The 13325-nt window shown below is 39.8% G+C and overlaps 1 protein-coding gene across 25 annotated transcripts in view; it reads left to right on the top strand.

Moving 5' to 3' along the window:
* Positions 1-13325, top strand: part of FNBP1 (formin binding protein 1) — a 104389-nt gene that overhangs the window by 58042 nt on the left and 33022 nt on the right. For all 25 annotated transcript variants that reach the window (XM_029999782.2, XM_029999783.2, XM_029999790.2 and 22 more), the window contains exons 7-8: positions 10292-10420; positions 12182-12328. In XM_029999782.2, coding sequence (XP_029855642.1) covers positions 10292-10420; positions 12182-12328 — 276 coding nt within the window. The remainder of the gene's footprint in view (positions 1-10291; positions 10421-12181; positions 12329-13325) is intronic.

Below are 13325 nucleotides of genomic sequence, written 5' to 3'. Positions count from 1 at the left end.
TCTTTATGGGATAATGTGGTACCCAGTGGTGCCTTTGCAGACTTCTTGCAATTAAAAAAAAAAAAAAAAATCAGCTGGTTTTCTAAAGGTTTATTTTCAAAGTAGACTTTTCAGAATCTGTTTTTAAAGAGGAAGTGGCTGAGGCCAACCATGGGAAGGGGTGAATGCTTTGCCTCTTGATTTGCACAGTAGTTTGAGGGGGTGGACAGCAGTTTGAGGTACTCGGTGTCAGGGAGGATCTGTCCCTTTGCTGAAGAGTAGCACAGTTGTATGTTGGCATCCTCGGTAATAATTTTGAAAGAAAACAACTTCAGCTTTGGGCAGTAAAAAATGAACTGTATTTGAGTTCGCAGAACTGCTGTCCTGAAGTCGGGGCTCATCACCTCGTTCTGATTTTTGTTCCTGTTATGTTAGGAAGGTTCCATCCTAAGTTGTTTTGAGATTAATGTAAATGTGTTGTGGATTTAGAAAGTAGTTTAGTAGTGGTAGATTTAGAAAAAGACATAAAGCGCAAATTTGACCTTAACTCTCTTAAGTCAAAAAGCTTCTGACACTGCTAAAACCATGGGGTGGGTATTTTGTTTTGCTGTGGGTTTTTGACTGACTCATCTTTAGTAAATCTTCAACCTGTACCCGATGAGCTTGTATTAAGATTTTATTTGTATCCTGTGATATTCAGACATCTTTTCTGGGGCAGAGGGGTTTTCCTACTGAATTTGCTTTCTTAGATGCTTATAGTTGCTTGAGCTTGTTGCAAGTCAGCCAGGTGTCAGTTTGAAATCACACTTACTCCAAAATTATCCAAAATTATTGTTACAGAATTATCATTCCATTACCTCATCTCCTCTCTGCCCAATCCTATGTCATATCTAAAAACAAAAGAAATTAAAAAGTTGATAGTTCTATTCCTGTGCTGACTCTGAGATACTTACGAATTTTAGATGTACTGGCCTTTTTTTGGTTGGTTGGGTTTGTTTTGGTTTTGAGTGGAGAGACTGAGGGAAATAGAAGTATTCTCAAGCTTACTGAAATCTCTAGGGGCTTTCCCCTTTGCTCTGTGACCTTCAGATCAGGTTATGTCTGCTGTATCAAAGAATTTTTTTGGAGTCCCTGAATAGCTTAAGAATTGCCTAAAGACATAAAATCTCATAACAATATCAGCATGACATTAATTCCTCATCTGTAAATATAACTACGGAGAGATACTGGCGTTTCACGCTTGAAGTTTCTTTTTCTCTTTTCTTACGCCACGTTCCCTGGGTGCTCACCATCATTTCCAATGCAATGTGGAGAGTCTTTGTCTCCCTCCTTACAGATAGAAGATACGACCACTTACATTGCCTTGGGTAGCCATGAGCTGAATCACTGGCAAAGTCTTACTGAACATAGATGTAGAAATACTGCTACTTAGAAATTGGAATAAGCTGATCTTCCTGCCTGTGCAAACGCAGTTGTGCTGTCAAGTGGTAAACTGCTTTTCCAGCCTGTAGGCTGCTGTGCTGCGGGATGCAAATCTCTTCATTAAGAATTTACTCATCCTCACAATGAAGGGTGCACTAAGCTATTTTTACTTGGGCTCTGGAGAAATCTCTGATCTGTGTTGCAGCACTATGCTGCATACAGTTTACAGCATGCTTTGTCATAACAGCAGTCAAGTCACAACGGAGCTGGATGCAGCGTGCATCACTGCAGCCCCACAGACAAACCATAGAGGAGCATCCCTAGCTCAGTGCTGTGTTGTTGCATCGTGCGTCACTGAGGTTTTAGTCAGTTAAGACTGTCAGCAGTAAACTCTGCAGCATAACCTCAGATTGTGGGTGCCCGCCTTCTGCAGACCATAACTACTTAATGGGCCTAATTTTTCAGCAGATGCTGAGTTACCTGCCCTGTGACAGTGGGGCTTGTTGTATCCCCTCCTCCTGCCCACCTTGAGGCACCTACTGACATAATGAACTTCTCAGCATTTTGAAATATGTAATGCCATGCAAAGGTAGTGTTAGAAGGTGGACAAGCTGTACGGTGTTTGTGTCATTAATATGGCAAATACTTATTGCAGTGAATAGTTCCAGGGGCTTTGCTTTTGCTATACTCTGCTGTGAATTTATAAAAGTGCAGCAGCAGTAGTGTCTCAGTGAAATACGCAGGCAAGGTGCGTAAGGCTCAGTCCTGAACATACAGTGCAAGAGAGCCTGGCCTGTGCATTTGTTATTTGAGAGTTAGAAGTTGCATAAGATTTTCCCATGTTCTCTATGTGGTGGCGAGCTTTATGTACTTTGATTAGGCAGCTGCTTTTCTTTTGCTCCACAGATGGAGCTGGCTAAACCCTTCTGTGTCTTTGCTTGTGACGTGGGTCAAACTTCCCATCAATTCAAATGCAGTCTTTGTAACGTGATTTAAGGCCATTAGATTCATGGTAACGTTATTTCTCTGGGTTGTGCAGACCCCTATCTCCTTCCTGAACTGCTTCTTTCCTAATAGATGATATAGTGTGTGAACACAGGGAGTCCCTCAGGACAGTCATTTGCATTTCTGGAAGAGTAAGCCTTGTTTACAACCTGCTGTCTGTGACACTGTATATAGCAGCTGTTTCCCTTTTGGAATCATGACGAATTCAGGAGGTTTGATTTCTAGTCAATAAAGACTTAAAGACTGCAGCAGGAGTGGCTGGAAAACTTAATAAATAACTGTATGTATCCCATGCATACACTGTGTTTTAGTATTAAGAGATCAATGAACAGAAGCACCAGTCGGTTTTAGTGTAAGATAAGGAAATCCATCTGAACTTACATTTCCTCTTAGCAGTACTCCTCTGCAGTAATGCTCTACATAGCAATTTGACTGAGTTTCATAACAATAGAACTCTATTGGGAGGTAGATTGCTAAAGGAGCAAACAAGTCAGGGAGGGAAAGGGGGTGTGAAGGGGAGGCTTAAGAGCAACTTCTGAATTAAGGATCAACTACAGTTTCAATCAGAAATGTAATATAACCAGCATTCTTAGCTAATGCAAAGCAATTGGTTTATGCTATACAGTTGGAAAGCTTGTTTATAGTCATTCTTACTCGGTCAAAATATTAGAACAGATATCTTCACCTGTTTAAGAACTAAGGGAAAATAAAGCAGAGACCTCAGAATTTAGCTTATTGTTTGTAAGTTGTTCAGTTTCAGTGAATGTATTTTACCCATAAAGTTGGCTTTTAAGGCTAGCAAATTCATATGGGTAACTTACTTCAACCCTGACTATCCATTCTGCATTGGCCGTCTTTGTAAATTCTTTCTTGGAGAGAGATGACTAGAACTGTGCCCAGTATTCAAAGTGTGAGCTAAGCAATCTATTACACAGTCCTGAAATAATTTCCATTATTTATATTCAAGAAATAATTTCCATTATTTATATTCAAGAAATAATTTCCATTATTTATATTCAAGAAATAATTTCCATTATTTATATTCAAGAAATAATTTCCATTATTTATATTCAATACTTACATTTATACACCACAGTATTTAATTGCTTATGTAGTACAACTAAACAGATCTCCAGAAATCATTTAAACATTGTTGACCACTGCTCTGAATACAGCTTTTCTTGTTACCTCCTCCCTCAAGTCCACATGGCCTTGCGCCCACTGTGAACACCTTCTTTTGTAATAAACTAGACTTTTGTTAGGCATCCTCGTGGAACTGCATTTCTCTGAGCTGTGTGGCAAGGTACTGGATGTTAGTGGGGATTTGCAGTTTCGGCACCCAGAGAGTTTGGATATTTAGTATTCGTGATGTGAGAATGGCAGTGCAAGGAGGCTAACTTTCGGATTCAAGGCAGTTATTTCACTAGGGCCTTGGAGCAGTGTGTTGAGAGGTGCTTCTCTGGCACGTGTCACGGTGGCACATGCTGCTGTTCTTAATTCTTATGTAATGGTCCCTCTCTTACACAACGTTTAGATTGCTTTGAATACTTTACAGACTAAGTTGAGGCAATTGATTGGACATGATAGAAATAGCTATACACTTGTTTTATATGTGGAAAATGTAGCACTCAAGTTTGTGCAAGGGAGTCTGCAGCAGAGCTGAAGTCTAAAGCCAGGCAACTGAAGTCTTGGGCTGGTTCACTTAAGTAAAATGTCAAGTAACTTCTAGCTGTCAGACTCTGTTAATCAGCAAGCAACCGTGCCTTTAGTCATGCTGCAGGACTGGTCATATGAGTATAGGACTGACACGGTTAGCTGAGTCCTTTTTGCAATATGGTATCTTTTTTGTTTGTTTTAAATAGTGCAGATGTGACCAGAGCAATTAAAGAGCTGTGCTAGAGCCTTGTGCAGCATGCTTACTGTGTTACTGTCCCAGCTCCATTAATTTGGTCCATCTTTCTTGTCAGAGCTTCAGTGGTGTTTGGTTGCTTTGGTATATCTCTTGTCAGTGTGCACTTCTATAGTCTGGCACAATTATGCACAATGTGACTGCACTAGATCACAATTCTGAGAACTGGTAATGAAGATTTTTCCATCCTCATGTCACTGGTTTGCTCATTTGTATATTATATTCAGCCAAAGGATTTTGGAGATCCACAGATTCTTAGATTTTTTTTTTTTTTTCTTCCCTCCCCCCCATCTCTTTTAATGTTAAAAGTAAGGATTTTTTTCTTGGATTTTTTCCTGCCTGTTATTTTGCACCCCCCATTCTACCTTCTTGCTTTCAGGAAAGCAAACTTCAAAACGTTTTTCTGCTTGCCAGTTCAGAGAGACCAAATGGGTTGTTGTAAAATAGTAAACAATAGAGCTTGATTTGGAGGCTATGTAAATCAAAGCCTGAAATCCTGGCTCTGTTTTGAAGTCCATGGCAGAATTCCCACTGTTATTAATGATTCTACAAACGCTGCCAGTGTTGCTGCTACCAAGAGGCGCCCTGCTGCTGTTCGTGATGGTGCCCGCTCGTAACAGAGAGCGGCTATGTGAGGTTGTCTGTGGAGGGAGGACCAGAGCCTGCAGCTGAAAAATCTGTGAGCAATTGAAAGCATTCCTGAAATTGGTGAAGTGTTTCTGAGTCTGTCTTTATCATTAAGCTATTTTGAAGGGATTGGGTAGTTTGGGGGGGGGGGGGGGCAGGGGTGATTTTTTTTTCTGTTTGCATTTTAGTCTGATCTTGGATTTACCAAAGACGGATCTATTTTGGCAGGCAGTGGCCTGGCAGTGATGCATCTCACATGCTGTCTGGGTTTAAAAAAAAAAAGAGGGGGGTTGGAATGGGAGAAAAGAAAGAAGAAAGAAAACTACACCAAAGTTTTGACTGGAAATTCTGCCATTCTGGACAAGAGCGACTGCTAAGAAGTTGAACTGTTCCACTTAGTGTGGATCAGCTGAATAGCAGCCAAAGCTTTTTTTCTGCCCTTTTCAGTTATTCATATCACTCCCACCATAACAGCCTTGAGGAGCTGCATTTTTTTGTCTGTGTAAACCCAGAAGACAGTGTGTCTATTGACCCTCTTGCTGTTTCTGGAATGCATCTTAGAAAATTGTCCTCAGCAAAATATCCTTCATTCTTTTCTGTAATGGAGACCAAAATGGCAGAAAGTGTACTTGTTTTTTAAAAACTTCTCCTACAGTTAATCACCAGTTGCCTTTCATATCGAACTGGATTTTGTGGGGAGAAGGTGTATGCAAGTAACACTACACAAGGATTTATTTTTTGAATTCTCTGAAAGCAGCATGTAATGCATAGCAGCTTGCTATAGTTTTCTCACACCTTCAGGATCCACAGTGCCCATCACAAAGATGTCCGTATCCCCTTTCTCTGTTAAATTTTGCTTTGCCAGCTGCCGGTCAAAGGCATAAAGTACTAGGACTGATTTCAGACCAGTATATAAAGCTTTACTAGTACTGCATGTTTGCAAGGACTATGGAGAACTTTCCTTTGTCTGCAATTCTTCTGTCTCATTCTGATACGCAGTGATTACTTAAATTGCATCATGTTGCTAAACTGCAGGATTTTTCAAGCAGGTGATGAGTGGGTTCAGACTAAATGTATCTCCCTAACATGGGTTACTTTGGAGTAAAAGCGTTGCAGGGTTAACGATCTTCTAATTTCTTATTTTAAAGGGGAAAGAAATCCTTCTGTAAATACTTCAGTTATGAAAGATTTTAGAGCATCAATTTCCCACCCTGGCATCTTTCACTTAGCTTGAACCTGTCATCTCCGGACTCCTGGTAGAGTCATCTAAACATCTGGAACTAACTTTTGATGCTGTTTGAAAGTCAGGGTTTTGCAACTCAGTGGTTAGGTAGAAAATCTGCAGGAAATGTGGTTAAAATAATCTTGAGAGAATGATGTTTGTTTTTTTTCCTGCTACGTTGTAGAAGAGAGAGAAGCCATAGTGTGTGTTGCCAGTTCATATGGCTATTGAGTTTAGTGTTAAGGTAAGTGCTGTTGAGGCCTGATTTTTTTTTTTTTTTTCTTTTTTCCTTTTTAAAGTACTGAAGACAGCTACAGTTCTACTGATTTTTAAAAATCAATGCTTTGAAAGTTATTACTAACACAGCTAGTTATAGAAAACACTCCTCTGGTGTGATTGTGTTTAAATCTGATTGCCTGGCGGTGGAAAGCTGAAGTTTACCTATATGCTTGTTGCAAGGTTAATGGTGCTGCAGATACTGGGCTGTCATTTGTTCTTGGGAGTGCTTTTTGATGAGACATGCATTGGCATATGTGACCTTTTGGTTTTGTTGCCTGCTGTATGAGTTCAGAGAAGAACTGCCTTAACAAAAACAGACTTTGGAGAGGAGGCAATATGTATATACACTGTGCATGTTTATTTGGGGACAAAAAGATGTTACAAAGGTATGTTTGGGGAGGGGGAGGGGGACGTGTGAAATCTGTGTATCTTTTGCAAATGTGTGCAGAAGCATGCATTTGAAAGCAAACTGCTTTTCTACTTCTCCCCGCAAATACCTCAAATGTATGTACTCTCTTCTGCTTTTTCATGATGCTGAAAGGTGACCTCATTCTTTCTTCCTTTCAAGAGGGGAGGGGATTTTTTGTTGCATTACAAGTACCTAGCCTTGACATCTCTTACAACTGAGTAATCTGGCAGTCTGTAGATGATCTGGATCGTGGTTTTGCATGTGGTGCTGGAAACATGGGCTCTTGCTCAGTCATCCCTGCCCAGTTGAAGGAGAGGGTATGTTGCCTGAAAGCTGCATCACAGTATCATTCTCTTGTATCTGAAGTCATGGTCTGGCTTTCCAGAGGCCAGTTATTCCAAAGCCTTTCCTCCTGAAAATACTGTTCAGAGCAAATATTTTAACATTAACTCTAAGAAGCCAAAAAAATACCTTCTCTGAAGCTGTTTGCGTACACAAGTGAGCAGTAAAGAAGGCAAAAATTTATTTTCTGTAAAGCTCAACTATAAATTACTCCTGAAATAGCTCTTGTGATTCTGTGCAGCTCCAGGCCACTGCATCCATTACTCTGAATGTGAAGCTTAATGTCATCAACTCATTTTTATCATTCTGTGGTTCAGCACATTGCAGGAACCTAACTATAAAATACAATTCTGTTAATACTAGAAGCGATGATATTAGAGTGAGTGACATACTCAAATGAAGTAATAAAAAAATTCTAGACTTTTTTTTATTTTATTTTAAGATCCAAATACCTCATTGGAGAAATATTTAAACTGTTTGAAGCTTGCCAAATGCATTAAATGGCCAGGAGAAACAAAACATCACTGGGGCTCTCATACAAAAATTCTTGGTTTTGGAATGTACCCAATTTTACTTACTCATCTGCTGCCTCCTCTTATTTGGGGCCAGTTAAGATCGCTTTGGAAACTGAGCATCTACTGTATACATTTAGCTCAGAGTTACTTTGCTCATATCCAGCCAATGAGCTTGCTCATGAAAATGAACTCTGATGGCTTAATGTTTGCTGGATCTGCCTGGAAATGTGTAATAATGGATTTCTTGTTTTTCTGCTTCAACAATAGAGTCAAGGGACAAATTCCTGAGTTGCACTATTAAAAAAAAAAAAAAAAAAAAAGACAGCTGTATGAGTGGGACTGAGGCTGTTGTAGAAGTCAGCTCAAACAATGGGTTGCTCTTAGGTAGGTGAAGAGAATGGGCCTCACAAATGGATATTGATCTGTAGCAGCTGGGGCTTGAGGAAGGGGTTGGGAGACAAGCATACATTACTCTTACAGCTGTCTGCCTTTCCATGGATGACTCTGTTTGCTGGTAAATTTGTGTTTGTAGTACAAGGCTATATTGTTTTCCACTCATATTTAATATAGCTATATATGAGTGTGTGGATGATAAAGTTTAGTAAGCTATATAGGACTTGGGCAGAAAAATGATTGATACGGCTTCTTGGAATTTCATTGCAGCAGGTAAATTTTCTGAAGTTATATATGCATCCTTTACAGGAGTTAGTGGACAGTTAAAACTCCTGGGGAACAAGCAAAGTTGAAAGTCTGTCTTTTCTTTTATTGGATTGATTTATTTGGTTATAGTCGCAGTCTTTTCCATTTGATGCTACTGTTTCATCTCCTATTATGCACTCAGTGCCCAGCATTTTCTCATTGTGCTTGAATTATTTTTGTACAAAGAATGTGAAGGGGGATCTAGGAAATTCCTACAATTGACTGTGCTTGCAAAAGAAATAGCTGAATTGAGGTGAAATAAATTATTAGGTGAGATGTGTGAGCTGGACAAACGGGAGGGAAGCCCACTTCTTTGCAAACTGAGATTTGAAACCTTCTGGCAGAATTTGTTACCTTCCAGTTATGATTACTAAAATGTTCCATGATTTGGTATTTCATGGATTTATTGTCAGGAAACTATTGTCTGCTTGGAACAGTTGAAAGAATAACCCCATTCTGAACTGTTTTTAGTGGGAGCCCACTTAGAATATGCTAAAATTATTTGTTGTGCTGTTTTCCCTGAAACACTCCAAAATGCTTTAAATAATTTTTAAAACAGTCTTTCTCTCTCCTTTCTTAAAGGGGTTATTCTGACATTGAGGGAATGATTGGAACATAACACTTTCTGGACTCTCGCAGCACTGTTGAAGGCTAGGTTGGCTGAGGCGCGTGAGGAGGCTCCATGAGTGCTGAAAAAATGCGTGCAAACTCAGGATAGTTTAGATTTACAAAGCCAAGTCCTGAGCTCACTCCAATCAATGACAGAGCTCTTGCCTGAGCAAGCATTTGGTCCACAGCTGTGGAGCACACTCTGCTGGGGCAGGTGGGAGTGGGCAAGGTGGAGAGGGGCTGTGTGGGTGCAGGGTGGGCAGCAGAGCTCCAGTGGGGTGGATGTGAAGAGGGAGGGAGGTGAGCTTCAACAAGTGGACACAGGACAGCGAGTGAAGGCGTATGGGTACAGGGAGCTGCGTAGGAAGGGTAGAGAAGGAAGAGCTGCTGTATGAAGGCCAACAGCAAGAAAGGAAAAGGCTACTAAAATAAACAGATAGGATAGACAGTAAGGGAATAATACTGGGCAGTGAAACATAACAGAAAGCCTTGGGAAGCAGAATTGTAAGGGGAGGAATAAGAAAATACAAAAGGGTCACTCAGGGACAGATTGTTCTAGGTAAAGAAGTGAGGTTAATTGCCCAGTGTTCTGTTATGCTGGGTAGCAAAGCAAATCATCTGTGTGGGTAAAAATAAGGAGTCGTGTCTCAGCTGCTACTCAGGCTCCCCTTTCCTTCTGCACTTCGTGCCAATGCTATTTAAGGAGGTGTAGATAAAGGACTTTGCAGAGAGTAGAGTGGGAGCGTGAGTTAAGATGTTTTGTCATGATTATGTTGGCTAAGGCATGTGAAATGAGACAAAACTGCTTGGGGTTTTTTTTTGTCGCTTAACCTTTCCCCCCAAAATACTGCTAGCCAACAGGTAAGTAGTTCATTAGAGAAAAGCTGGTGCCATCCAACAGGGCATGCGATGGAGCAAGAAGAGTGTCCACAAGCATACAGAAAATGTGCATGCCCATTAAGTGGGCTAGTAGAGGGGCAAACTTGTTCTGGTGTTTTACATACAGAGGTTGTTCGTGGGATGCAAAATGGTTCATGGAAGTAGCAAGTTGTAACACAAGAAAAGAACAGCAGCGGTGTGCACACTGCAGGCTTATGCTTGACATAGATGAACTGTTTCACAAAATAGGAGTAAACCAAAAGATGAAGTGTTCAGAGACCCATATGCTGATATTCTTGTGCTGCTTAGTGGTAAGGATAGTAAGATGAGGAGTAATGCAATGCAATTTCTTTCCATGTAGTATAAATTACGAATTTCTTTTGGCATTTCTTTAGGCAAGACAGCAAGCCCAGCTGCGACATCAAATGGCAGAAGACAGCAAAGCAGAGTATTCTTCCACTTTACAGAAGTTCAACAGTGAGCAACATGATCATTACTACACACACATACCAAACATCTTCCAGGTAAGGGTCACTGGCACTAACCTAGAGTAGCTCATAATCTTGTGGTAAGAACAGAGGGGCGTATTGCACATCACCTCAATTCTATGACACTGTCTTTTATTTTTTGGTGATTTTTGCTGCTGTTAGCAAATTTTATGTGCAGTCTGTCAACCCAAGAGATGGAGAGCTTGGTAGGATAAGTTGTCCCTTTCTCTTAGACTAGATAACACGTGATCAATAATAATATATGAGGAAGGTGACATTTAATTGTCATGACAGATTACCGTAGTCTTTGGAATCCTCACCGTCTTGCTCTGTTAAACTCTTGTGTCCATGCAGCTGGGGAATGAGAGCATTATTTGCATTGTTGGGGCAGGAGTCAGCTGGGCATCATTACATCTGTAAAGGCTCACAGCCCTTTATAACCTATCTTCAAATCAGACTTCACAGGTGTTTAACTTTAAACCACAATAATTCTGCAGTAGTGAATGTCAAAGGGTTTAAGCAAGCTTGCTGATTATGTCTTAGGATGCCTAGAGAAAGACTGTAGAGAAAGAACAAAAAAGCCATCAGATTTGTACTGACTGAAGATCTGAGTTTGTGCTTGACTGAACAAAGAGAGATTAATGTAGTAGAACAGAAGTTCTAAATGACTGTTCCATTGTAATGGGTCATAAGTATCAGAAGTGGAAAATACAACCTCTTTAAGGGAGAAAATGTCACATGCTTATCATCTGATGAGAAATAACTGATAGTTGTGTAGCAAATAGGTTTTTTTTTTTTTATGCATAGCTGGAACTTCATAGTTAAATGGACACCTCCTCTTTTGCTTCATGGTATTTCAAACCAATGTCTTGAGATAAATTATCCCTGGCATCAGATATAAAATCTTTGCAATATGTTTGTATACAATGCTAGATCTGGTAAGTGCTCTGATTTGTAGGTGAGCATGCTTAAAGTACTGCAGATGTATCCTTTTCACTACCAGTGCACCAGTAAGCTCTAGTGCTTTCTTTTAGATGTTGAAATAAGTTTTTTTTGTGAAGAATTTGTTGCTTGTGGATCTGTCAAGGCAATGGAGATTTTTAAGTTGACAATGCTCCATAAGATTCCTGCAGTCTAATGTGAAACAGGCCATTCCTGTTCATGCCCTTCTGTATCCTGTTATAATCTGTCGTAATGGCGTTATGCCACATCCAGTTTCCCTCTGTTGTAAACGAGAGGCCCATGGAATAGATGCTGGAGATTGTGGCACTGAATCCATTGAGCAACAGGGAGCATATGTTGAGAAGCCCTAGTGTGAACAATACATGATGTATAGAACTGCCTGTAAACCAAAAGTTGTCTCCCCTTCTCCTTTTCCCTAGAAGATATCAAGATTTTTGTTTGCTTGGATTCTGCAGTGGAATGAAAATAAGATCTTTGAGAACATGCACAGAAAATGAAGGAATTTATTGTTGCAGAAATTCTCTTAAAAGCCTTAGCAGCCATCCTTACAAAAGTCTAAAGCTGGGGTTTTGACAAATCAGCATTTTTTTAACATAAAAAGTTAATTGAAAAATTCCCAGTAATAGTAACAGAGATTACTTTTAGAATGTCGTTTTGATGTTTGGGGGAACAATATCACTTGGAGCCTTCATGAGAAGAGCTGTCCTAGTTTGTTCTTAAAAATACATTTTAAGTCATAAATTTTAGAGCAGCTGATGTATGCTGGGGAGAAAAATTGGTTGAAACTGTGAAGTTAATCTTGATATTTGATCTGAATGAAATCTAATGTTTTAGAAAATACAAGAGATGGAGGAAAGAAGAATTGTGAGGATAGGTGAATCTATGAAAACTTTCGCAGAGGTCGACCGCCAAGTGATCCCTATCATTGGAAAGTGTCTGGATGAAATAACGAAGGCTGCAGAATCAATTGATCACAAGAACGTAAGTGTTACATTGTTTGGATTGTTGATTGTCATCTTTAGTATTGATCACTTGCATATGGAGACTTAAATCCTGGGTCCAGGCTGCAGCACGAGAGCTTTATAGTCATAGAATCAAAACAAAGAATAGCTTCTTGTCCCAGGCTACTTTGTCTGAGGCAAGATGTGCTCAGATTATTTCCCAAATCTACTTAACACCCAGAAATACCTCTATTGCCACACTTTTTCAATTTTTTTTTTTTTTTTTTTCCTTTTAGGAATATTCTCTCCTTTCACTAGGATGATTACTCTTTGAAATACTGTAATTGAAAAATAGGCTTCTGCACAGAATAAGGAAGATGGTGGGCATAATTCCAGATACCTAATAATCACCAATTCTTATTCAGTTGGGTTCTATGTCTAATAGTCAGAAAACTGAATATTGCAGAAATGTCTTTATTCCAGTTAGTTTTATAATGAAGTATTTAAAGTATTGGCTACATAAATTATTGCAAACAACTCTGGCAAAATTTCTACTTTACTGTTAAATCTTTCTTTGCAGATTTGAGGTTTGCTAGCAATCGGTAAATGAGGACTCGCAAATCTTGACTTCCAAACATCATGTAGGAGTAAAAAGAAGCCTTCCTGATAAAAAGGCTGATAAAGAGTTCAGTTGAGCTTCCTGATGTACAGTTAGCACAAGGGCAAATGTGTTCCCTATTTTGTTTTCTGAATGATCTGCTCCCTTCATAAATGAAGTCTCTGCTTGCTCTTTCAGCCCTTCTCATGGATTGCATTAGTGCTTCAAATACAAACAGCATGTGTCTTGCTGGCTGTCTGAATTTCCCATACGTCTTTTTCACTGGAATCTCTGCTGAGCTATTCAGTGCCCGGAGCCTGGAGACTGCCATTAACTGGCAGTATAAGCCTGAGGCTCAAATTTTGAAATGAATCCACTACTTTCTGCTCTGCAATTGCTCTCACAGACAGCAGCATAGGAAACCAAGGAATCTGAAAAT

This window comes from Aquila chrysaetos, chromosome 24 (genome assembly GCF_900496995.4).
Source record: "Aquila chrysaetos chrysaetos chromosome 24, bAquChr1.4, whole genome shotgun sequence".
Classification (NCBI taxonomy): Eukaryota; Metazoa; Chordata; class Aves; order Accipitriformes; family Accipitridae; genus Aquila; species Aquila chrysaetos.
Note: the sequence above shows the minus strand (reverse complement) of the source record. Positions and strands in the feature narration are given on the sequence as shown.